Source organism: Lithobates pipiens, unplaced genomic scaffold (genome assembly GCF_037356315.1).
Source record: "Lithobates pipiens isolate NorthernLeopardFrog02 unplaced genomic scaffold, aLitPip1_a1.2 Scaffold_23, whole genome shotgun sequence".
Classification (NCBI taxonomy): Eukaryota; Metazoa; Chordata; class Amphibia; order Anura; family Ranidae; genus Lithobates; species Lithobates pipiens.
The window spans coordinates 194,447,231-194,474,756 of NW_027507785.1; the positions used below are offsets into that span (position 1 = coordinate 194,447,231).

The window sequence follows — 27,526 nt, forward strand, 5'->3', positions numbered from 1 at the left end:
CAGGTCCCAGGCTGCTGGACCATTCACAAAGTGCAGTGTGGCTCTCACATGTATAGTGGGAAGCCAGCGATGAAGCCGCACGGAGTGTGGATTCCCACACTAAAAATGCCAGTCCCAGGGACCAAACAACAATGAAGAACCAGCCAGAGTGAGGATGGTGCTGGATGCTCAATAAATATATTTGCCAGCACATCACAGATTTTGAGTCCAAATGTTTTTTTTATTCGTCCATGATCACATCACAAGGAAGAAACAACATCATGCAGGACCCCTTCGTCATGCATGTGATAAGTGTAAAGTAATAGTGCAACATATTTAAAAAAAAAAAAAACATCCACCAATCAAAAAGTGTCACAAGGCCAGTGTAAGCCAGCAACAGTGTGCCTGATCACTGCCACACCAATCCCAATGTCACTGGACCAGTGTAACTCATCAAGAGAGTTCTCGATTGCTAGGCAAACCAGTGACAAGGCCACCAGACCGATGCAGCCAGCAACAGTGTTCCTGATTGCTAGCCACATTAGTGCCAGTGTCACCAGAGCCAGTCAACATCAACTGTGCTCCTGATCACCACCATACCAGTGCAGTGTTGTCTCTGCCTGCCACCTGTACTGTGCCTGACCTGTTTATTGACCACGTTTCTGCCTGCTGCCAAGACTGAGCCTTTGCCTGTTTGCTGACCCTGTCTCTGCCTGTTGCCTGAACTGACCCATCTGCTCGTCCTGCCTGCTTTATTTCTCTGAGACACCAGTCTCAGCCATCTCCTGCAAACAACTGCATTCCTGAAGCCACAGAAACTCTACTGTTTTTGCAGACCCTTCGTTCTGCCTTCTGTACTTCCTGGCCAGTAAACATGATATTCCTGGGGGCATGCACATACCAGTAAGCTTGGCTTGTAGAAATGGGGACTGCTATAGGTGACACTACACTAAGCTATATTCCCTGACCATTCATGCAGAGGGGAGCAATTAAAAAAAAAAAAAAAAAAATACTATTTTTGATACAATTAGAAAAGTTGGGAGCCTGATTCCCAGTTAGGCTACCTCAAAAGTATAGAGAGAGCGATTGGACTATCACGGTACAGCAAAAGACAATACAATTGAAAATTATAACAAAAATATACAAAAATTCACAGATTTTATTTATGCCAAAAGAACAATCATCATTTATAAAAAAACTTAGTAGCGGTACATGAATTATCACCAGTGAGCGATCACAATCACAGCAGTTGATCACAGATGTCATTTTGCTCGACTAGTTTCGCAGACAATAACCGCTTCATCAGGAGGTTATCTGTGATTGGATCAAAAAGCATCATCATAATCAAGAAGTAAAAAGCATCAAACATAAAGAGAATCATAGAAATAAAAAGGGGGGAAAAAGAGCTGAGCTGCTTACCCTTGCCCCAGCGGGAGCCCAGCTCAGAGCGCTGACACCTAAAATACGGTCTCCCGTGGCGACTCGGGGGAGCCACAACAATGAAGACTGGAGTCTGGGGAAAAAAAAAAGGTAAAATAAATGGGTATATTGTAGACTATAGACCCAAATTGTGAAAATGGGTGTAAAGTGAATTTTAAATATGAAAGTGAGGGTGAAAAACATGATGAAAGAATTATATATCAAAAAGGGGGGAATTGCTAAAAATGGGCATATGCAGAGTGAACAAGAAAAAATTATACATAAAGTGTAATGGATAAGTGAGTGGAAAAAGGTTTTAACAAAAGTGATCCGGGTAGGGACAAGGGAAGGGATGAAGGTGAGGAAGGCAAAGTGGTGGGTGGCAATGTGGTTGATATTTGTGGTACAAGATACCTGGTACATAACCAGTCCAATCATTTAAGAAGTAGCACATGTTATCCCCATACCTGTAAGGAGTAGCAGAATGTGCTTTGGGGTGAATTTCTAAGGATGACCATGCTGTTTCTATGAAACGTCTTGTTAGATTCCCATCTTTGTGGGAAAAAAAAATTAATGTTCATTTTCTTTCTGTATTTTTCAAAATTTTGTGGCAAAAAATTAAATCATCAAACGTCCCATTATGCCTCTTAGAATATACCTTGGAGTGCTTGCTTTTAAAAATGTGGTAATTTTCTACTAGATACCTTCCCGCAATTCAAAAGAATTTTGAATCCCTGGATACAATATCTTCATTCCCCTACAGGGCTTTTGCTTTGGTGGCAACTGGGATGAGTGGCCAGGTAGGCTATAGCTCTCTTTCCCCCTTTCCTCCTCTCACTTCCCTTTTTTCTTCACTTTCTTTTCTGTTGCTATTTTTACACGTCTTCTACAACATGTTAACCATCCATCTAGCTGGTGGTTACCAGGTTAGTGGTGCTTTCTGAGCCTTAATAGGCACTTCAAGGTTTTTTTTCTGCTGGGACTCGTTTCCCTCAACTGGAATGCACTCGCAATTTACGTTTCACTTTTCTTCATTACATATTATATAAGCGCTGTTCTACATCCATATGTTGGATTATGTAAAATTGCAACTACATATAATTTTTGTTGTTCTTATTTGCTTTCCTGTTTGACCAATGCCATGGCGCCTGTTGTGGTTTGTGACTTTTATTTTTTATTTTTATTGAACTTTCTAATAAAAATATTGAAACAGAAAAATGTGGTCACATTGTAGGTACTTCTACTGTCCTGGTGCTCCAGGCCCTTCTAAATGTGATTGGTATTCAGGAAATTAGATGCATGATTTATGCCCCTTGAAAGCCTAAATGTGCGCATTGGATATTAAGCCTATGTGACTAGGCAGCAAAAAAAGTCTCACATGTGGAATCTCCATACTTGAGAGATGTAGAAAATATGTTTAATCCAAGGTGTTCCATGGATTTTGGTCCCCTCTATCCAGATAGGCTCCCCAAAAAAGTCTTACACGTGGCATCCCCATACTCAGGAATAGCAGAATGTATTTTGGGGCATAATTCTAAGTGTGCCCATGATGTGTGGTAGAAATATCTTATTCATTTACAACTTGTGTGAAAAAAAAAGAAGAGCTTTCTGCATTGATCCCAAAGGTTGCTGACCCCTGGCCTAGGCTTTATGTTCTCCCTTTCACAGGAAGCATGAGTTATCTTCACTCTGCCCACCTTTGGTTCACTATAAAGGGGTTGCCTTACACTTTCCTGACATGGTTAGAGCCATCAGGGTGTACTTGAATGTTGCCTCTTCCCTTCTGTGAGACTTCTTGTCATCAGAGATAGCTCACAGCTTCTTGTCATTTTCTTGGCCCATATCTTCTCAATTGTATTTCCCTGTCGAGGAAAAGTGGAGTAGAGGCCTGTGGCATTTGCAAAGGATATCTTTTTTTTTTTTTTAACTTTATATCTTTATTAATTTCTTTTCAGTTTAAACATAACATACAACATTCCCATATAAAACAAGCAAAGACACAATACAGGTATTATACAACCCTTTTACACCCTTCCATTCCCCACATTCACCTCCTTCCTCCACTCACACAAACCCACTCCTCACATTGTTTCTTAACCAGCATCCCTTCTACTTTTAAATATAAACACCATCATTCATTTTCTCACACCACAACTTCCATATCTTGTCGAATTTTTTAATACCTCCCTACCTTATATATGCTACCCTTTCTTTAAGGATAACCCTATTCATATTTTGTACCCACTCTCCACTAGTAGGGGGTGTACAGGACTGCCATTTCTGGGCTATAAGTTTCCTAGCTTGGAAGAGGCACCTTAGTTTTGCTAATTTACTGTCTTTGGGGTCACTACCTCCCTCAATCCAACCCAGTACACACCCCAAAGGTTCCATTTCTACTACCATCTCAAATACTTGAGTGATTATCGCCAATACCTCCCTCCAATACCGGTATAGCTTAGGACATCTTCAGAACATATGTATCATATCTCCTTCTGTCCTTCCACACCTGGGGTAAGCAGCATCACTCCTTCTACCAAACTGAAAGAGTCTCTTAGGGGTATAATATGCTCTATACAGCAAAAATAAATGAGAAAGCCTTTGAGATGGAGAGATGGTGCCCATGGTGCCAGCTCAAGAATCCTCTCCCACTGTTCATCCGAAATGCTTCCCACATCCATTTCCCATTTTTTCTTATTTATTTGCACCTGCGTTCTTACCTGGGACTTCTTGCACAAATTTACATAGACTTTGGATATTAACCTATTCCCCGATTCTACTGGGAGTTTCATAGTTTCATAGTTTGTTAGGTTGAATAAAGACACCAGTCCATCCAGTTCAACCTGAGTGAGTGTCTACAATTGTCCCTATCCCTGTATATTGTACACTCACATCGGTCCCTACCCTCAAGCAGCCCACAATCCAAGGTCCCCATTCATATACTAGTGCCAATTTTGGACAGAAGCCAATTAACCTACCTGCATGTCTTTGGATTGTGGGAGGAAACCGGAGTACCCGGAGGAAACCCACACAGGCACAGGGAGAACATGCAAACTCCAGGCAGGTAGTGTCATGGTTGGGATTTGAACCAGTGACCCTTCTTACTGCTAGGTGAGAGTGCTAACCACTACACCACTGTGCTGCCCAAGTATATACTTGATTACTGGCATATCGCACCATTCTATTGCTACCTCTCCAATCTGTTTTTCCAGAGCATGCCTAACCTGCAGATATCTAAAAAAGGACTTTCTCGGGATTGCAAACTGGTCTCTTAACTCTTGGAATTGTTTCAACTTGCCATTCTAGTAAATCTGATGGATAAACTTTATACCACTTCTTTCCCATTCCCTTATTTGTCCTATTTTTAGTACCTCATCCAACTTATTATTAGCCCAAAGAGGGGAGTACTCCGTAAATCCCCTGTATACCAGTATTCTTTTAGTTGTTTCCCACACCTTTATCATCAACCCCAGAGTAGGAATACCTCGCATAGAGATCCCCGACTCTAATGCCACTACCAACGATCTACCAAGAAGTTGTTTAAGGGGGGGCACCATTTTTCCGTCCATCCCCCTCTAAGTCCTCCCCCGCCAAATGTTGTAGCTGAGCCACTAAAAAATAGTTAAATGGGTGTGGGAGTGCAACTCCCCCCCCCCCCCCCATTACTTGGAAGTTGTAAAGTCTTTAAACTGATACGTGGTTGGCCCCCTTTCCAAATCAATTCTCTGAATAAGGAATCCACCTTATAAAACCAGTTCTTGTAGATCCATACTGGAGAATTATGTAAAACATACAAAAGTTGCGGCAGGAATATCATTTTAATTAAGTTACATCGGCCCGCTGCCGATAAAGGTAATTTCTTCCAAATATTAATTTTATGTTTAAATTTAAGTAACAATGGAACCAGATTATTCGCAATGTACTGTTTGGGGTCTTTAGTGATACAAATCCCCAGATATTTCATTTGACTCACTATCTGGATATGTGCAGCTTCACAAGGTAAGGGGCTGTCCAAAGGATCAATAGGCAATATACAGGATTTATCCCAATTTATCTTTAATCCCGCGAGATGTCCAAAGTTTTTAATTCTGTACATTACTTCCCCTATTGAATGCTGTACATCTCCGAGAAGGAGAAGGAGGTCATCTGCAAATAATACTATTTTTTCTACCTCCTCCCTTCTCCTAAAACCTTTTATCCCCATGTTTGATCTAAGGGACACGGCCAAGGGTTCGATCGCCATAGCAAAGAGGGGAGACAAAGGGCATCCCTGCCTCGTACCTCTCTTCAATCGAATCCCGGCCGAATTATTTATTCTTATCTTTGTTTCCGGAGATCTATACAGCATTTTTACCCATTTTATAAATACTGGACCTACATGAAGTTCCTTCAAGACTCTCCACAAATAGCTCCATTCTAGAGTATCAAAGGCCTTAGCGGCATCCAAAAAGAGAACAGCTCTCTGGCCATCTCCATCCGCTGGTATTTTAAGATTTAAAAAGACCCGCCTTATGTTTATACTTGTGGATCTACCAGGAATAAAACCTGATTGATCAGGGTGAATAAGCTTTTCTATCACTCTATTTAATCTAACCGCCAAGACCTTTGCTAAGATCTTTACGTCCAGATTCAACAAGGAGATAGGTCTATATAATGAGGGGTTAAGGGGGTCCTTGTTTTCTTTCGGTATCACTATTATAGTTGATTCCATCATTGAGGACGGAAGCTCCCCTGTTCTTATCGCCCAGTTAACAACTTTTAGCAGTTCCGGGATTAACACCTCACCAAAATGGCGATAAACCTCCACAGGGAGGCCATCTGGCCCTGAGGCTTTTTGTCCTGCCATTTCCTGCACAATACGCTGGATCTCTTCTAGCGTTATAGAACCATCCAGGATATCCCTAGCTTCCTTAGAGAGGCGGGGAATTGTCAATGCTCTAAAAAAATGCATCCATTTCTACCCTCTTCTCGGCCTGGTTAGAATGATATAAATCCTCGTAATAAGCTCCAAATCTCTCTAATATATCTAGCTTATTTGTGGATATCCTTCCCTCTGCCATACTAATCCTTGGTACCATAGATGGTGTTGAATTTAATTTTCACCAGATGCGCTAGCATCCGGCCAACCCTTTCACCTTCCCCAAATTCTAGTTGTTTCTGGAATATATATTTGTTTTCAGCTTTCTCTAATATTATATGACGATATTCCTGCTGCTCTTTTAACCAATGTCCCTGATTATCAGGTGTTGGGGCCTTTATATACTGGGTCTCTGAGTTTACCACTCTCTTTGAGGCAAGTTCTTCCCTTTCCCCAGTCTGTTTTTTAATTTTGGAGATCTGTTGTATCAAAAGGCCTTGAAGATAGGCTTTTAATGTATCCCATACAATCCCCGGCGAGGCCGTACCTGAATTCAAATCTACATATTCTTTTAATGCATCTAGTACTTCCTTTGGTTCTCTCATAAGCTCCAACCATGGGGGGCTAAATCTCCACCCTCGTTGCTGATTTCCCTCCCCTATATCCAAGGAGGCCATCATTGCTGAATGATCAGATAGGCTTCTTGGCATATATTTTATTTTACTTACTAATGCTACTGCCTCATCATTCCCCAAAATGATGTCTATTCTTGACAAGGTTGAGTGTGTGGTGGAAAAGCACGAGAAAGACCGGGCTTTTGGGTTCTGAATTCTCCACAGGTCCTTCAGACCCATTTCTCCCATAAACTGCGATAGGCGGCTTTCAGTTATATCCCCTTGTTGTATCCTCCCATTAGGGAACCTATCCATTATTTTATCAATAAACATATTAAAATCCCCTATTACTATCAATGGGACTCCCGGCTTGCCCAACACAAACTCAACCAATGCATATAAAATATCCATATAAGAGGGTGGTGGTATATAAACATTGGCCAAAATCATAAACTTTTCCTCTATTTTACCATATAGAAAAATATACCTCCCCTGCTCGTTGATCTTAACCTGGAAACAGTTGAAGGGAGTCCCACCTTTGATCAAAATACTAACCCCCCTAGAAAAGGAGGTGTAGACTGAATGGTATTGAATAGGGTACTCCCCCCAGCCCAACTGTACAATAGAAGCTTTTGCGAAGTGTGTCTCCTGTAGACAAAGGAGCGATACCCCATAAGACCTAGCCATTAGCCTGACCGCTGTCCTCTTCTTCAAATCTCCCAAACCTCTAACATTCCAAGAATATAGGGTGAAGCTTCTCCCTTTTAACCCTGTAAATTCACTAATTAATACTTATAGTGCCAATACCTATAATAAAGTTTGTGTAACTCTTCTTTGTTATTTTGTTATTCAGTTTTGTGTGGCTATCTTTTACCCATTGTTTCATTGTGGTTAAATGTGCTTTGTATTGTGCTCTTCTAGTTAAGATGTGCTTCTTCCACACTTCTCAACATGCTACATACCAACCAACCCTTCTATACCCTACCCTCCCTTCTTTCCAATCATATCCATCACCCAGCTCACACCCTTCTCCCATTGCCTCCCTAGGCACCTCCGGGGGCCTTCTACTGTGACCTTCCCATACACACATTAACTGTAAATCTTTCCACCTCGTTCTTCCGTGAATTCATTCCTTACCTCGCTCCCTCCCCTCCACCCCCCCAAAAACCCCCAAACCCAAAATGTACCCCATACAACAAACATCAAAGGAGAGCAACCCGCTAGTCTCCCCATCAAAAAGGGGTATCCGGAGTGCCGCTCCCCTCCTTCTCCATCTCGTCCTCCCCTCTCCCCCCCACCAGTAATAGAAACAACATCATACCAATTATCCCCCCCTCCCCCCCACCAAAGCAAAAAATTAACCCATATTTTTCTCCCCCCCAAAACAGGGAAATGAGGGGGAGGGTGAACCCGAAGAAGAGAACAGACACAGCCGTCCGCCATTACTATAGTCTCTGAGAATGGGACTCCAACCACTCCTCAACACCTCTAGGGTTATCAAATATTATAGTTCCTTCCGGGGCATTTAACCGTAATCTTGCTGGATATAATAAAGCATAAGTCACGTTTGCTTGACGAAGTTTCCGCTTTACTTCCCCAAATTTGGCTCTTCTTGTTTGGAGATCCGGAGAAAAGTCCGGAAAAATCGATACTCGAGAACCATTGTATACAATCTTGCCCATTTCTCTAGCTTTACGAGTAATAGTCTCTTTATCTTTATAAAACAATAGCTTGGCCAAAAATGGTCTTGGGGGAGCCCCAGTTTGTGGAGATCTTGCAGGACCTCTATGTGCCCTTTCAAGAGCAAAGAGTGGTGAAAAAGTATCCTGACCAAACATATCTCTAAGCCATTTCTCTAGAAAAGCTAGAGGGTCTGGTCCTTCGCAATATTCTGGCAAACCCACTATCCGGATTTTCTTCCTCCTCATCTTGTTCTCCATTTCATCCAATTTATTTTCCTGTTTGGTTAGCTGTTCTTGCATCTACCTGATTTCCCATACCAAAGGAGCCAGGTTGTCTTCAACCCGCCCCTCTAGGGCTGTAGTCCTTTCCTGAACTTTTTGAATATCCTGTCTGACATAGGATAATTCCTCCTGGATGGTAATAAGTTGAGTACTCATTCCTCCCAGGGATTCTCTGCATAAATTGACTGCCATCAGAACCTCTTAACGTTGGCTCAGGATCGGGTTCCAATACTCCTTGAGGCCCCTCCTCGAGTGGCCCAAATGCCCCCCTCCAAACTTATACCAGTGATCTGGCCCTGGGTGTTTACCATATCTTCACCTCCTTCTGATGTCATCAAGGGATGATTTAACCCGTGGCTTTTCCTAGTGCCCTTAGCACCTGATAGCCTGCTGGTTTGATTTTGCTGACCTTGAGGACCCTTCGCGGAAGTCTGGCTAAACCCCTGACCAGGGTTATGCACATATTTCTCTAACTTTGCAGCCGCAGCAGCTTGGCTTGCTTTGGTCGCACGATGCGACGGCATAGTGGCTTTACCTTTATTCAGCAATTATAATATATATATATATATATATATATATACATACATATATACACACATATACATACACACACTTGGTTTTCTTCTTAAACCCCCCCCCCCCCCCCCCGAATCCAGCCAGGTAAAATACCAACTGTCCAAAAAGGAAAAAAAGGGAAGGGGGAGGGAGGGAGAAGGGAGGGCATACACAACACGGCAGATATCTCTTCCTCGCCTTTATCTTCTCCAAGCAAGTAATAGCTTGTCTATTTAGCCCGTAGTGGCTTTAATAGCCTGCCTTTTTGTCCCACAATGGATCAAGCCCTAGGGGAGGACAATGTCTCTATAAGTTCAAATGAGTCCAGTTAAAAGACATCTCCAGCCAAAAAAATACAGATGAGCTTTTTAAATCGGGTTCGCATCCCTTCCAAAAAATATAGTTCACAATATTATCTCAGACTAATCTCTTGGAAAAATTCTTATATGTCAGAGTTGGGACAGAGGAGAGGCACCAAGCAAGCAGCTGTATAGGGTGGGAGTTTATGAATCAATTCAACCTCCTTCCACAGCATGTAGTATCACAATTCACAATGCACAGTTCACTAGTTGATGCATACTCACCACCCTGCTTAAGCATTCCGATTCGCTCAGCTCCTTCTCACCGCAATTTCTCATAATTTCCTGTATGCTTCTCTGGTCTCAACATTCAGGTCCCAGGTCTCCTCGATTCCCAGATCTAGCAGCTCAGCGGGAGACAAGGAAAGAGCTATACCGTTCCGCCCGCTGCCGCCGAATCCCGATCACCGCCGCACGGCGGGGTGACAGGCGGGGGGGAGAGAAGGTATCTGCTCGGCGAGGGTCCGCTTCTCAAGCTGTTATCTGTCAGCGTGGAGACTGGGGTGAAGGGGAAAAACTGCTCATGACGGTAACATGGAGGGGAGAGCGAGACGCCAGCTCGCTCACACACACACACACAGCCTCCTCCTCCATCCGGTCACACCCCCCTGCCCAATATTCATCTGCAAAGGATATCTTACTGTGGAATCTTAGGCAGATGTTGCACAAAAGGCTTCTTTTATGAAAAGCAGCCACCATGAGTTCTCAGCACCCTCATGCAACAGTGCAGAAAGAACTACTGACATGTCAAGAACTGTTCGATCTGAGTATGAAGCTTTAAAAACATTTCCGATCTGGATTCAAAGCTGTCTGCTGAAGCAAGCCATCAAGGTATCCCATAATTAGAATGCCCCTAAAGGCATATAGAGGCTTGCATAGGGGCCAGTACCTTGGTAAAAACCTGAAGGACTGACAACAGCCCAAATGTACCACAAACTGTTACTGGTCTTCCAAACTACAAACTGAATAAGCATTGGTGACCGGGACAAAACATAATATGGAGGTAAGCATCTTTAGGTCTATGAAAGCCAAGAAGTCCTCCAGGTGGAAGACAGAGCCTTTAAGTCCAGGATGAATATCCTTTTTCAGACCTATAAAGGAGGATGGAATAGAATCCTCTGAATCTTTCCACATATGGTACTGAAACGATCACTCGGTCATAGGAGTCCATTGACTGCTAATCACAGATCAGCCAAACCTTGGGGGTCAAGAATTTGAGATGAAGATCTGCTCTGGACGAGGGAAGTTAAATTCAAACTTATACCCAGTTGCTAGAATTTTGAAAACCCAAATGACTTAAATATATCTAATCCAGAAATTGATGAGCAACAGAACAAGTCCTCCTACCTTTTTAGAAACCAGTAAGGGCAGACCTTTATGCTCAGGTGGATTTGTTAGCTGACTTGACATGCTTTGGAGCCCTTGGTGGTGTTTCCTTTGGTAATGTAAAGAGTGCCTGTGTAATTGGACTTGAATCCCTGTACTATTTGACTTGTGAATCTAGTCACTTTCTGACTATTGGTATTGGGTGGTGAGGGCTGTAGTCCAGCTCACTGCAGAAGGCATAAAGGCCTGTGGCGTAATTTGCAGGGATGCTGTAAAGAGGTTCCACCCATTTTTTGCATCAAGTGTGAGCGTTTTAAAGAAGCCAGGAACTGATGCATTAAAGACAAGATTCCCTTAAATAAAAAAAAAAGCCATGGTAATTGAGGCCCAGTATGTAGACACTGTGCTAAGGTCCCTGTGGCCAAAAAATACGACTACCACACAAAATGCCAAAGGCTGTAACCCATGACTGAAGAAGGCACTCTAAAAAACTAATAATGTATTTATTTTAATATACAGGAATTTTTGACTTGCCTGTAAATTCCTTATATTGGAGTACAGTGCAGGACACAGGTCTGCAGTTGTAGACCATAGTTTATATGCAGACTACCTTCAGGTGATTGGACACTGGCTAAAAACTTTTCTAGGGCCGCCTATAGTGTATTCTTATATACGCCACCCACACTGTTAAACTCCAGATTTTTTTAGCAAGCAATATGGAATGACCACAGGAAACAGAGGGGACAGTCCTGTACATCAGGGGCCACCCAACCCATGGATTGATGCCAGTCTGTGGCCTAGCCACGCAGCAGGGGTATTTGCAGAAGGGAAGTGAGGCTCGATCTGTATTGGTGGCCGCTAGCTTGCTGCCTGAGCTCCGCTTCTTACCTGGTCAGCGGGGGCGCCCTGTTGTGGGGGTACAGGCAGGGCTATTATGTTCAATTGCCATACAGCAGGAGGTGATCGGTGGGCAAGCGAGTGAAGCTCCACCCTCTGCCAATCAATGACAGCTACTATTCTCCTTCTAAAGCCCCTAGACACAACACCTAAGTAACTGTTATAACCACCCCTTGTGACTGAAGCTGTTGCACAGTAGCCAGTAAATCTGTTCGTTTTTGATCTGATACAGTCAGGTTGGAGGATAAGCGAGGAGGGGGCAGAGTCAGGAAATTGTATTTTTGAGATGACAGATTGGACCCAGAGCTCCAGGATGTCTCAGATCCAGACTAGTGCAAATGGCAATGAAATTCCCCCTACTCTGAAGAGTGGGAAGGCTCCTTCGTTATGAGGAAAGCTTCTGGGTAGGCTTGGTGGACTCAGTGGGCCAGGGCTTGTAACAATAGGAAGGACTATGTCTTGGCATAGCATGAAAAGGAGCCCCTTACACGCTGTTTCAGCAGACCAAGCATTTAACTATAAATCCTGTGCACATGCATAAGATAAGAGACTTTCTTTGAACATGAATTACATTCTCTATCCGCATCCACACAAAACAAAGGCTGAGGGCATCAGCACCAATTGTTCAAGAGAATCACATCAAAGACAGGCTTGGTGTTCTCATAAGTCTCCTCCAGTTTGCAATAGTTTGGCCAATAGATGTGGCGGCAATAGCCGACTGCAGGGCTGGACCTGCTAGGGCAAATGGAGGCTTTTAAGAGGCTTCAAAATGCCCATCAATAGAATCCTTTAAAAAAGTGAACATTCACGTGACGTCATCGTGCCCAGAAGTGAGCAAGCTGCCATCTTAGCTGTTCTGGTCTATGGATGTCCATGCTAAAGCGGGTAATTCCCATGCAATTTAAACAGGCGATCTGTATTCAGTGCACTGGATTATAGAGTGCACCTCCTTTGCGAGTAAATATTAATTTTAATAAAATAGGAAAGTGGTTTTACTTAGTACACTATCAGAGTTTTTATTTTATTTATCCCTGGCTGAGTTGAAAGGCAATGGGATTGTAAAGTGCAGTGTAACCTGGTTCTGGAGCTCTTGAATTGTCTTTTGGAGTATTACTGCGGTGTTTATACACAGGGAACTGGGAAGGCTATGTCTGACCCTACCATTTTCATGGGGGAAGAGGCAGCTTGAAAAGGCTAAAACGATCAGAAAAAATACTCAGGCTTCCATAAATTGGCCACTCAGCGTCCAGTGCACAGACGGAAAACACAGGGGGAAAAAAAGCTGTGAGAGCACATGAGCCATGCTGCTGTCAGGAAACACTAAAATATGTTCAGGCTTCCAGAAAATGGCCGCCAGTGCCTTGAATAGGAATCACATAGAAAATGGCTGCTGAAGCCCAGACAGTCAGCCTGCTCTGCCCACACCTAAAATGGCCGCCAAACATAGTTATGAGGTAGATATAAAAAAAAAAAAAAACCTGCAAAGCCACAGCGCTGCACCATTCACAGCAGACCCTCACAGGCTCCTTCCATGGGCATACCATACAGGTCCCAGTGCCACCGCTATTCAGCCAGCCCCCCCATGTCAGGTGAGAGCCCACAGAGAGCCCCTATATAGACACACACACACAATGCTCAGCCACATACAGCATTCCCCCCGAAGGGGGGAGGAAGGGAAGATAGGGACAGGGGAGAGAAGATAGGGAGGTGAGTGGGCCCCCCCCCCCCCCCCGAATCGACCTCCCAGGGAATGCCCAGCTGCTCAGTCCCATCAGAACAGGGAGAGCTTACCAGTGGCTGGGAGACATTCCATTGTAGATCTACTCCTGATCAGTGCAGGGTAGCTACTGGCCTCGGCATACTGTGACGCAGACATCAGTAGCCCAGTCATATGTATGCCCCGGAGCATAAAAGCTCACGACCACCTCTGGAGCTGAGGTATGTCATGGCCTGCTGAGCCGTAGCTGCAACCTGCACATGCTCGATGGCTGGACTGGGGAGACTACAAGGATAAGTGAACCAGACTGTCACCCAGCCAGCTGTTGATAGAAGATCGCAGGATCATTCATCTTGCGCAAAAACCGAAGCTTCTGCAAAAAAAAAACAAAAAAACACAGACCTATGGGCCCGCAGGGTTCCTAGGTCTGTCTCCTTCACTAGGCAAAATAAAACTGATTACTACAAGGCAGGGTGGAGGGTTGATACCTAGGGGACTGCCCCCTGGGCGGAACTGAAAGTTCTGAGTGTTGTGTTACAACTTTGCCTAGTGTCTCCTAAAAGGGAAAGGTATACAACCAATGGTCTAAGAGAGGAGCTGTGTCGGTCGGTGAATATAAGAGAAACAGTTTTTTTTGTGCAATATGATGGGCTCCCTTAACTCAGTGCATCTTGGTGCATACAGTTGCACATCTGAAAGTATAGAGGGAGGCTAGAGTATTTTTCTGTACTTGCAGAAAATATACTTTGCCTAAAAAACAAACAACCAAACAAAAGAAAAACAAATGTAGCCACCTAATTGAAGGACTGCAATATATTTAATTTTTGGTCTGGGGTTTGGATACACTTCAGATATGGGTATAAGGTATTCTCGCGCCAAACTACGTGCCCTAAAGTAAAAAAATATAATTAAAAGTGAAAGCTATGGTTGCAGCAAAACACCGGTAGGGGTGATAACCCTCCCCAAAATAAGTGATAATAGATTAGTAATTGGTGTTGCGCTCCAAATGAACAGAAAAAATAACAATAAAGCTAAATAAACTAGCTGTAGTGCCTAGGTGTCAATAAATATATATATTTATTTATATTTATATACTATTTATTGACACCTAGGCACTACAGCTAGTTTATTTAGCTTTATTGTTATTTTTTCTGTTCATTTGGAGCGCAACACCAATTACTAATCTATTAACACTTCAGATATGGTTGAAAAGCTGGTGCAATGTCAAATGCCTATGTTGCAAGATGCAAAAAGAATCTTAGCTGAAGCAAAATACTTAACAGTTTTAGATGTTAGTTCAAGGTAATGGCACAATAAAGCAAGTAACTTGGGCACTCCAATGTAAACCCAGTTTCCCATGTGGAGACATGCATTCCAGGCAGAAGCTACTAGAAAACAAAAAGATAATTGCATTTACTAATCATACCAACGTTCTATGCAAGTAGAAAACCATTCACCTGTGCAATAACTTAGACATTTTAATTCATGTGACATGCTTTTATTGAAATAAAATAACTACAATTTACCATGAAAATTTGCATTATGACAATATTTTACAGCTTAGCATCATAAAAAATAAAATAAAAGTTGCATTGCTAAACTCAAGTTGAAATTTAAGCACACAATAGTCTATAGAACAATCAACAGTACTCCATCCAACTGAAATGAAATAGCTCCTTTAGCTTCAAACAGCCAAATAAATGAAATGTAACAGTCAGATAAAAATATCTCAATACGAAACTTTAGAGAGACACACAATGTTGTTGATGAAAATATATTTTAATTAAAACATTTGATGGACATATGAAAAATGGTTGCAAAATTTTTAACATCCAAAAGTGAGTATGTTCATTAGGCTCATTCAGTAAAAAGATGCACAAATATAATGATGTCCAAAGCGAGTGAGCCACACAGACCAGAAACCATCTCTGCCCCATCACCTAAATTGGTTTACTACACCTTGTACATCAATGTTCAGTGCAGCGCTGTATTAAATACACCCAATCCTGTTCAGAAAAACATCCTGCATGTAAAACCTTTATAAAACGTTTTATATAATTGTATGTCTAAGTAAGACTTCTTGTTATAAACCCATATTAAGTATAAGATTTGACTAATCATTCTTTACAAATTTATACACGTTCTGTATCACATTCAAGTTATACTGAAACAGGTTTATTCTGTGTAAAAACACAATGCGAGTGTTATCCTGCAAATAAATAACCCCCCCCAAAGAACATCCATCATATATGCACAGTTGGGGCAGCAACATTGTCAGTAGGCTCACTTTTTTTTATTGTTTATAGGCTCACTTCTGAGCACTAGGAACTTTTGAGATTCATGAAAGATATCCCTAGACATAAGATGTCACTTGATCTGGTCAATTACTATAGATTCTCTGCAGACTCTTCCTGGTCAACTGGTTTCAGGAGAAGAATCTATCATCTGAGTTTTCCCAGCTGATAACTATACTTCAGCCAAGATAAGGCTGGCACCATGGTAGTATGCATGGTCAGCAGGAACAAGCATGTGTGTGCATACATGAATCATTGAGGTTGTATCCCATTTCTATGGACATCTTAAGGAAATAAAAGTTTGCTGAGGCTCCCTTAGAAACAAAATGACAAAGTTTAGTGTTTTTTTTTTTTTTAACGAAAGCAACAGATTATTTGCAGATTGCTAGGGGCAATACAGACACTTATTTTAGATCCATTTTATATACCAGACCCTTTGTTATACAATATCATGAACATTTATTCAACCAAGCAATTATTAGTTGATTGAGTTGGGTTTAGGGTAGATCAACAATTCTTTTCTTTAGTTTTGGAGTGGTAAATTATATGATTCCTTGTCAAATTTGTATTCTTGTCTGTGTCATGCCACCTTTCCCGCCACAGAGACCACCAGGGCATTTTTGGGAGTCAAACGTCTTGTTCCCGGGTCTCAAATGCATTTTTTATACATTCCTATATAGAATTTGTAAGGGGCTTGAGACAGTGCAATTTGCCCTCTAGTGGATTCCCCGCATAAATATACAGAGAATGCATTACAGAGATGGGAAACAGAATTTCTACTTATAACAATGCCTTGCAGGTTAGTAGGAGAGGAAGGGAAGACATGTAAATGAGAACACACACAGTAATAAAAACAAAACAGACTATCTACCTCTCTCACACTCTGGAGGTTTACTTTAAGTGTTAAAACAAAAAAAAAACAACAACTGTGCATTAAAATACCTTTATTGTCATCTCTGAAATAAAAAAATCAGATAGCTATCCCTGTTTTTTTTAAATAAACAGCGATGACTATTTGGCATATTGTTTATACACTTATACAAATGTACAAACTTCAAAAGTGGCCTTAGAAAAATAAAGGAGAATGGGAGAGGAAATGTTTGATGTTTTACTACTAGCCATTGCCAGCTACTCTGCCCAAGAATATATGCAGCTGCACTGATAAGCTAGATCACCACAAAAGTTTGCATCATGAAGATATCCTGCACAAATAAACCCAGCAAGATGCACTTAAGACGTTCCATACAAAGTCTAAGGCCGCGTACACACGCGCGGACTGTTCGCCCAACCTTGTTCATCAAACAGTTTCGGCAAACAGTCCGCTCAAAATTAGCATGGACGGACATGGCCACACACGACGAACGAACAGTTTGCTGAAACCGTGCGCGATGACGTGAACGGCACGTACGACGGGACGAAAAATACGACGTCCTATACACTGCATTATAACTTTCGGCGTGTAAATCCTTTCTGAGCATGCGCGGAACTTTGTTTGACGAACAAGCCTACACACGAGCGAAAACAAGGTTTCAGCGGACAGTTTTACGGAAATTCCGAAAAACCTTGTTCGTCAAACTGTCCGCTGAAACTGTCCGCTGAAAGCCCACACACGAGCGGACTGTCCGCCCAAACACTGTTCAGCGGACAAAGTTGGGCGAACAGTCCGCCCGTGTGTACGCGGCCTAAGGGTTTCACACGGACGATGCGTTCAGGTCCGCCTGTCAGTTTTTCATGCGGACCTGAACGGATGCTCCATAGATGTCATGTCCGCTGACATCCGAGCCGCTCCGATCCAAAAAAGTGCGACGGAGGGAAAAGCTATTTTCTATCCATCATCGGATCGGATGACGACGGTCTGTCGTCACCCGATCTCCCATAGGGGAGAGCGGCACTGTGACAGGTCCATCCCTGAGCAGTGTGCAGAGATGGACCTGTCCTCTGCCTGCTCAGTGGAGATCGCTCCGGCGATCACTGCTGTGCAAGCGGATATCCACGGGGCGGATCATCACTGATCCGCCCCGTGTGAAAGGACCCTTAGACACCTTTCACACAGGTGATCTGATCAGGTCTACCTGTCAGTTTTTCAGGCAGACTTGATAAGTAGGTCCATGCATTCCTATGGATGAGCAGGTATAAATGGGTTTATGACTGTTTACAACTACCTCCAGCAGGTATGAAAAACAAAATGGAAGGGGATTTGTCCTCTTCCATTTAGGTGAATCAGAGCAGAGGGGAGTCAGATGTAAAAGGGACAGCGGAGTCCATTTACTACCAGGCCACACATAGACCAGAGCGGACTCTGTGTCTGCTCTGCAGAAGCAGAGTGGACACAGATGTGTCATGCACCTGCTATGCTGCAATCAGCAGGGGCTTGAAGAGCTGACCCCCTGCTGATCAGAACAGAATCTGCCCCAATGGAAAAGGGCTTAAACTGGCTCATTTCATATAAGCATCTATGATGGAAGCTAGTAGTAAGCTTTTAGGTTGCTCTTGATACATTACTTTAGTGTCATTATATAGTTACTAAAAATTATTCATCAGTTGGTGTGAACGTGGTGAAATTAATGTGAAAGGTCTGTGTCATACAGTACATCTTCCTATGCCACTCCAAACACTTATCAATCCCATTAGCCTTTAACACCCTCTAATACAGGCTAATGAATATTGTGGGCAATACTGCAAAGGAGGAGTAAAACCAGATATTTGGCTGCATCTATTCTCAAAGTAACACTATCAAAAAATCAGGACAGTAACCAAGCAGCAACTCCTGACATTTCCCAGGTGAAAGTCACTGTAAAATGGTCAAATAAATGACAAGTACACAAACATTATTCAGTCTCCATCATTCCTGGCAATAGTACAAGAGGCCCACACAACTAGTATCTGCACAATTCCCTAATATAGATATATATTTTTTTTTTACATAACAATATACAAGCTCATTCAATAAGACAGTATACAAAGGCAATGATAATGTTTCATGTCATGTAACCCATAGCAACTAAAATACCTACATTCAATAAAAGACAGATGATTTTTGATTGGATGCCATAAATTACTGCATGTTGTACATCATCACTGCGTTTTGCACTACCTTGCTGAAAAAAGTATAATAGTGTCTATTCAATGGATTTTTTAAGTAATTTACAGGCACTAAAACACAGACTCATGACTTTCTTGTAGTCATTCCAAGTTCTGTCTAGCTTTGGATTTACTAAAAGTCAGTTAGCATTAATACTGGACAGTCTGGTTAAATTATACATAGACATTACCTGGGTCTAAAAACCCATTCTAAGCTTTGCATATTTAACACCTCAATATCTGTTTCTTGCTCTGTTAATACAAAGTATTTGAAAGCCTGACAAAGATTGTGTATTGCTGTTGGAAGCTCCAATAGTTCTAAAATAAAACCAAAGTACATATACAGTATAGTAAACGAATGTAAACAGGCAGTGAACATTAAAAGTGTATTGAAAATGTTTAGAAAAAAAAGAAAGAAATGGTTTTAATACTTTGAGAAATCACTCCACCTAAAACTGGAAAATTGCAGTATGATGTAGATACTAATCAATTGTTGTAAAGCAATGCACCTGTATTTCTCAAAACAAAAATATTGGCTTACTGGATACTGAAATGATCAACTCTAAAAGCTTCTACTCCTCAGCACTAGGACTAAACACAATCACGTCCAAGATATTTCGCCAAATTCTCACATACATTTGTCAGATTTGCTATTTTGATATGCATATAAAATGTAGTTTAATTAGAAAAGCAAGCAGGATGGCCATATTTGATTAAGTGTTTGCTGAGATCCATCAGACATCTATCAGAAGTCCATAGTCATCCTTCCATCTATCAGTAGGCAATACGAAGTACAATTCTTCTAAAAATGTGCACACTTAGGTCAACTCCTGAAACACGCTAAACTGCAGCTAGAAGGTAAAAAAAAATTCCCAGCCTAAAGTTGACCATACATTATACAATTAGACTGCAGAATCTCCTTTAGATGTATGTGATATGAGGAGAAACCTAAACGGTCCATTACATTAGTAACAGATCAGGCAGGCTCCAGCATTACATAGATGATGGTAGATGTAAAGCAGATGGTAAAAATCAAATGTCAGTATATGGTCAGTTTTCAGATACTCCGAATACAGAACTGTTTACAATCTGGTCAGATTATACAGGCATCAGATACCCACATGTACCTCAACCTAAAAAAAAGATTTAACACATTTTAAAGACAGCACATAGTGAGAAATATGTGGTCAAGTCCAAAAGGTTAAAATATTTGCCCTTCGTTCTTTGGAATTTACATTCATCAATAAAATGTTTGATATTCTTAAAAGTCAATTATTTCCATTTATGTTTTGGATTTTGTGAGTTGATTCACCCTGTAGTTTTTTTTAGATCAATCAAAGACGAGATCTACCTGCAGTTATGCGTTTCTTCATCTCCTACAAGACCTTGCTAGTGAGGAATACAGCTGGGATTGCCCCTCTTTTTTTGGACACCAGGGAAAATCTAACTTAAAAGCTTGCTCCATTACCTTACTGTCCTATGGCTGCAGTGGTTAGGCAACACTGATAGTTTGAAAGGAAGGATCTTGACAGCAATCCCTCTGTTTTAAAAGATGAGAAAGAAATTAAATTTGCCAGAAACCATCTCAGTTTTGGGAGGAGGTATCTTTTGGATACTCTCAGTGTGAAATTCTACCCCCTTCTTCTGTATAAGTTTTGAGCCAAAACATTTAAGGGGCTACCTATAGGAATGATAAAATGGCAGCGAACGTAGCTTAATTCCCTTAGGAAAAAGTCATCAGTAGTACGGCTGGCCTGCAAAGTCAGGCAGGAGATTTGTTTTGTCTATAGAGGGACATAAATAATTTAGCATTTATTATGTTGAGATTGCAAATGATTTTCCGAAATACTATACAGAAAGAGACATTTTAGTTGAAACATTAGGAAGCAAAAATAGCCAATCACACCAATGCTAAGTGGGCTAAATGGTTTACAGTAGCACCAAGATCACATCCTCTTTTTAATTTTCAGTTAAAGTTAGGTGCTAAATTTCTGAGAATAAAGTGCATGTCCCTTTCCCATATACAAAGTAATATTTACTACTGGGTACATATGAAATACACATTGATGTGTCTAGGAATGCATAGCATCTCATTCCAAAAGTGGCAGCCTGATTAAATAAGGCAACACAAAATTGGTAAATAAGCCGCATTTAAAAATGAAAAAAATGCCATTCATGAGTGCTTTCACTTATACCTCTGTAACAACTTAAAAAAAGGTAATTAATATTTAAATGTTTCCAACATGCAGTTTAAACATTAACACCAGATACATAACCTTAAGTGCAGACCCCTTTAATGTCCCCCTCTAAGGTGCTTGGTCATTTGTCTAGGATATTTATACAATAGCAACTAGGTTCAGAAGTGCCATCATTCATATAATCGCTTTAGTGCACAAGGTCAATCCAGAAACCTCTGGGAGGGGATACCTACTACAAATACTGATCTTTTGTATGGATTGTAAAGCCCATAAGAGCTCCCAAGCAACACAAAATGCCAAATGGGGATAAAATTAGGAGTCTATATCAGTAACACATGCAAAATAATGTGGTGTGTGAATATCAAAATTTCTCTGAGATTTATGCCTGACAATGAGATTAACACTGCAGTACCACTATTAAAAATGGAAGAATACTTTTGTAATACTAGCTGAAAATAACAGCCAAGTGTTTGGCAAGAGAATGGAAGCCAACTTTAATGTAACGTATAGTGTTATGTGCTAAATCCACTGTCCAAACTCAAGCATACGTGGAAATGCTTATGACCATATAATTTTTCTGCTCTGCAGACGGCTTTTAATAGCTAAACATGATTTGTGTGTAAATATGATAAAAATAGCCAACAATACTTCTTAACTGCAGTCATACCCAGTTTTAAAAACCTGAATAAAAATACAATCACACTTTTCTTTCATCCTTGAAAGTGCATACACTGAAGACAAGATGGCGGCTTCCTGTCTTGCAGCATTAGTGTTATTCTTTGCAGTCTAATACTCTCATCACTCATAACACTCTTAAGCCTTTCTTTTCAATGGAAGTCAGATGTAATGGCTGGATTCTCCCAATATGTTTAGCATATGTATATTTGTCTAAGTAGAGATTCTACCGTTATATTGAGTGGCATATCTGTCTCCCAAGAGTAGCCAATGGTGTGTTACTCCAATTCATCCAGCAGTGCCCACACCTCAGTAACTTCTCCATGGAGGGCAGCCTTACCTTCCAAATATACAAATAAATTGAATTGCAATTAAGTACTTTGAAATGCTAAACTCCACTAAAATCTTACAAAATTATGTGAAAATATTAAAGTGACAGCAGCAAAAGGTTAAGACTTTTTTTCCTGTGTGAAGGCTCTGGTTCTACATCTAATATAAAATTTTAAACAAAACCAAATGAGAAAAATAATAATAATAATAATAATGTAGTACAATGACACAAGTAGTAGAAAAAAACATATACAGTCACTTTCAGTCATGTCATTTGAATACAAATGCAGAGCATAAATGATAACACTATGCACAATGCATACTGGGAATGTCAGCCAGGACAGTACTTAAATAGTCAGTTCTTTGTAACAATTCACCCTAAAAACAAGTATAATATTAGTGATGCTTTTATCCAAACACATGCTTACTGGCTTTACAATTTTGAGGTAAGCTGGTCCATTTCTCGAGCCTCTCACTGCCATAGAGCTCAGCAACCCTTGCTGAGTAGACGACTGATCCATTCTGGCAGTAAACGGCTAGCATTTTAAACTGGTTACACACTTCCCCAATCAGCAAAACAGAAATCAAATCCAATTGACTCATTGAGCTCAACATCATCTTGCACACACTCAAACACAATTAAAAAAGAAAAAGAAAATAAAAAACATATAAGCCTGGAGATGTCAAGTCATTCCACTCATCGACGATGGACAAAGGTCAGTGCTTCATTGTCAAAAGTTAAAACCGCACGTGCGCTTTAAATGCAAATAAACATACAGCTTACCCTCCAATATACGCGAATGAAAAAGTTTTGTGATAAATAACCTCCCTCCCGCATCCCTTTTCTTTCCCCACCCTTGCCCACCCCTTGTCAATACTGTCCTACATTCCAGTTGTGTGTAGACAGCCATTGGAAGAGTCTGTGTTCATCCAAGAGTCTCATTGGCAATAAATAATGACTCATGTCATCAAAATGTCAGGTGGGTTTTTTCTTTGCCCGTCATTGCTATGCCTTAGGGGAGAGAAGTTTTTTGGGGGTGACAGGTCTCTTAGCCTGCCATAGATGGCTGTGGATGGTCACCGCATCAACACTAGCAGACATGGTTTTGGCTGGAATGTGGCTGAACTGCTTGCGATCAGAATTGTACTTGTAGAGGCCGTCAATCATTTTCCGGGATATGGAGCGTGGCCCAATTCCCACCAGCTTATTAATCTCTTCCGTTTCTGGATAATAGGTGTACACTGATCGGAACTGGCACCCTGAGTCACGAAAGAGGATCAGGAAATTATGGGCGTTTGATTTCTCCATTTCCTGTAATAGCAAGATAAAAAAGGTTACATGAAGTGAAACATAACTGCTAACACAAGTGTCTATATACAATGGTAAAAACTGCAAGTTGATACTGATGCCTAAAAAAGTTTTACCTTAATGCATTCCATTTCAAAACTGCATTAGAACCACTTTAACTGATTGTCACCTGCCCACCATCAAAGGAAAGAGGGATGGTGCGGCTCTCATTCACACTGTGTTGCTAGCACACTGTGCGACCTCAATCTCTGTAAAGAGCCGCCACCCTTTAACCATGTGATCGGCTGGGTCCAATCACAGCCGGTCACAAGTAAACACAGAAGTGCCATGATTCGGCTCTCCTCGTCTCACCCTGACAGAGTGTGTGGCAAGGAGTGCTGATCAGCTGCATCTCCTCACAGAGGAGACCTGGGCAGGTAATCAGGGCACTGATCATCAGTGTCCTGATTACAGGAAAGCCCCAGCAGTGCCCATCAGTGCCTCCCCATCAGTGGCCACCAGTGCAGCATATTACTGCTGCATCAGTGTCACATAATCAGTGCCCATAAGTGCTACCTCATCTGTGCAGCCTCATCGGTGAGTGAAAAAAATTATTTACAAAGTTTACTGACAGAAAATAAGATTTTTTTCAAATTTTTCAGTCTTTTTGATTAAAAACCACCAAAAGAATTTGTGTGAAGAAAAAGATAAAAAGAAAAAATTAATTTGGGTACAGTATTGCATGACCGCACAATCGTCATTCAAAGTGCGACAGCGCTGAAAGCTAAAATATGGCCTGGGCAGGAAGGGGGTGAAAGTGCCTTGTACTGAGATGATTAAGTATTACATTCTATTCTACCTCTATGGCAGGGGTGCTCAACCTTTTGAAGAGTGAGGGCCACTTAAGCGATTTGGTAACCGATTGTGGGCCACAATGAACAGAGCAGGCAGATGACAGGTCCGTGCAGAGTGGACATGGCTACAGCCCACTCTACTCTATGAGTCCTCTAATCCGCCCAGACGGAAGGGGATTGACCCCCCCTTTTTTTTTAAACGAATCAGATTGGAGGTAGGCGGGTGTAAAAGGACACAAATCTGTTTACAGCTGCCATTTCATAGAGGTGAATGTAGGGTCCGATTGGGTCAGACCGATTGTGTGAAAGGGGCTTGTCACACTAATGCAGTGCAGTGCACCTGTGTCTTTCCTGCGGGTTACCTATACTTTGCCATAGACTTCTATTATATCCTGCAGGTGTGGGCAACTGAAAGCTCACCAAACCCGCGGGTAATAACAGGAGCCTATGCCTCAGTGCAGGTAACCTGAAGGTGCACTGCACCTGCGGATCAGTTTGAAAGCAGCCCAGTAAGCACTGCGCAGATATGCCCATATATACACTGTAATTTTAGTAATAAACTGACCTTTAATAACAGTCTTCCATTCTGATATCGCCTGCTGTTGCTGTTCCAGGCAGAGTATTACTCTGCCTGTGGCAAGAGACGGCGCTATACAGGAAGCATCAGCTTATACAGCTCTGCTCCACAGCTGCTTGCTTTGCCGTCTTCATTAACAACACAGATGCTCTGGGATGGAGAGTCTGCAACCCAAGATCTGGGCTTGCCAAACCGCCATCCAAGCCACTGGTTGGGCACCCCTGCTCTATGGATTCCAACACACCCTCTTCCATTGCTTTTTTTTAACCCCCCCCCCGGGGGGTTTGCACCCTCCCAACCTCGCTCTCTGGTTAAACTTTGAAATGCTTTAAAAATATTGTGCATTACAATAAAGCAATACTCTTCCTGGCGATTTGTGCCTGCAAGACTGATATAATACTGCACTTGATGGTTTGCATCACTATAACATCTTTGTTCAGAAATGTGACTTTTTCCATTGTACCCTTTTTTCAATATAAACTATTAAATAAAAATAAAGAAATAAAGCCTTAGATTTATTTTTAAATTTACAATGTGCTGACCACCAATTCTCTGCCATCACCACTGGATGTTCGCAAGAGCTCGCGGATCTTGCTCCTGGCTTTAGTTGCTGTAGTAAGCAGATGGAAGATGAGTTGGTCATTTTGATTTCAAGGATCATTTATGCCCTTCTAAAAAAAACTATGCTGTGATGTTGTGTTATTTGAAGCTATGCATCCTTATATAGTAACCGAATGCATAATATTCATTAAAACCGGACCTTTTCTAAAATATATTAGCTCAAATATGCTAGAATTTTTTTTAAAAGAACCAGTGTTTCAGTTTTCGGCACTGCATATGCTGGAGAGTTATACTCTCTGACAATGCCTTATATTTATTTCTTTGATATTCGATTGGTGCAATTTCGGAAAATGCGCATTGATCATTATGAAGGGGTTCTCACTCTCCCAGTTGGATTTTTAATCTATTTACTAAGGTAAATGAAGGAAATAATGGAATAGGCACAAAGGGATCTAAACTCTCAGGTCTAAAAAAAAAAAAAAAAAAAGAATGGAGGTGAAATGTATGGTGAAGGGTCTAAAAGCAGTATTAAACCCAGAATAATGCAATATATATCAGAGCTTACCAATTATTCAATGTTTTATTTTCTTAGGTTTTTTTCACCTGGTGATCTGGCCAATGACATAACTCCTGAATTAGAGTGCCCCCACTCTGAATGAATGAATACAGGGACACCATTGGACAGTGGCATTGTCAGTCTGGGGGGGGGGGGGGGGGAGTGGAGTGCTAGATGTACTAGAAGATTTAAATAGGCTAACAGAATCTCTGGATGCCATAGTTAATTACATATTATTAAATTATGAAAAGACAATTCTGTATGTGGAAATGTAGTTGGCTTTTCCCTGAGATCGTACTCTGTTAGTCAGGGCCATGCTGGCCACTTGTGCTGTTGTATGATTCTTATGGCTTTTGTGTCATGTTTGTACAATGTTTAAAACTTCAATTAAAAAAGCTATGGGTCAAAGTAGCACCTGATTCTTTCTCTCCCCCCACCCCCATATCCAGAAGTGTCAAAAGTCATGGAGTAACAGGAATCTTAGCAGAACCATTGAGTGCATTCACCAGATTAAGGGTATAACAAAATGAAGGCATTTTGAGGGCTTGCTCAAAAGTCTGCATGTCAGCCAAAGAAAAGGAACCCATCTCCAGGTAGACAGGCCTCGCGCTGACAGGCATATACAAATAAAGTCTTTTGGCGCTAGAATATGCAGTCCATGTACGATCAGATTCAGATCATATCGGAACGTTAATAGGAATGTTAGGTATCTAGTGTAGCTGCCGACCAGTTAGGAGCAAATGGATAAATGAAAAAACAAAAGCAGCGCTCAGATAAAACCAATACTGAATTTGTGCCGTCCAATGCCTTGGACTTGGCAATACCAGGCCTCCCGCCTCTCTCGGCCTCCGCAGTGTCTGTAGGCGGATCCTGGCCGCTCCGTTCTCCCAAATTAACTCCCTGAAAACACTGTCTAGTTTTTCAAACCAATGTTTTGGAAAGAAAGACATTTAATATTGCATATGTTGTATTTCTTTTATATATATTTTTTATTTTTCATTTATTGCCGATATGTAAAAAAATTTTTCACATTGTTTCAATTTTTAATTTTTATATGTATGACATTATATATTGTATTTTTATTCTTTTTTTCTTCTTTGATTTTTATTTGTATTTTTAATTTTATTTATATTTATTTTTATTCTTATTTTTTTAGGCTTAGGGTAGATATGCAATTGCTGACAGTGCTTACATCCATATGCTTATCCTGTGTATAAGGGATTAACATAATTTTGTGCTGTTCCCCTCCCACAGTTATAGAGGTGCCTTTATAACCTATGTTGCCATAAGCTCTCATGACTTTGAGAAGGCGCATGTGCGCGAAACATGTCAGCCACGGTTGTTATGACAACAACAAGCTTTACCATCCAGCCACATCTGAGATGACCTCCATTCTTCTGGGTTCCCTGGCTCTGATTGATCTCGGC

General features: G+C 41.4%; 1 protein-coding gene across 3 annotated transcripts in view; it reads right to left on the minus strand.

The window, feature by feature from the left end:
• Positions 1-15,445: 15,445 nt before the first annotated feature.
• CAMSAP2 (calmodulin regulated spectrin associated protein family member 2) overlaps positions 15,446-27,526 on the minus strand; it is a 180,667-nt gene continuing 168,586 nt past the window's right edge. For 2 of the 3 annotated variants that reach the window (XM_077452724.1, XM_077452723.1), the window contains one exon: positions 15,446-23,575. In XM_077452724.1, the coding sequence (XP_077308850.1) occupies positions 23,270-23,575 (306 nt within the window). In that variant the 3' untranslated portion in view covers positions 15,446-23,269. The remainder of the gene's footprint in view (positions 23,576-27,526) is intronic. The other variant, XR_013262371.1, reaches the window with a different exon arrangement.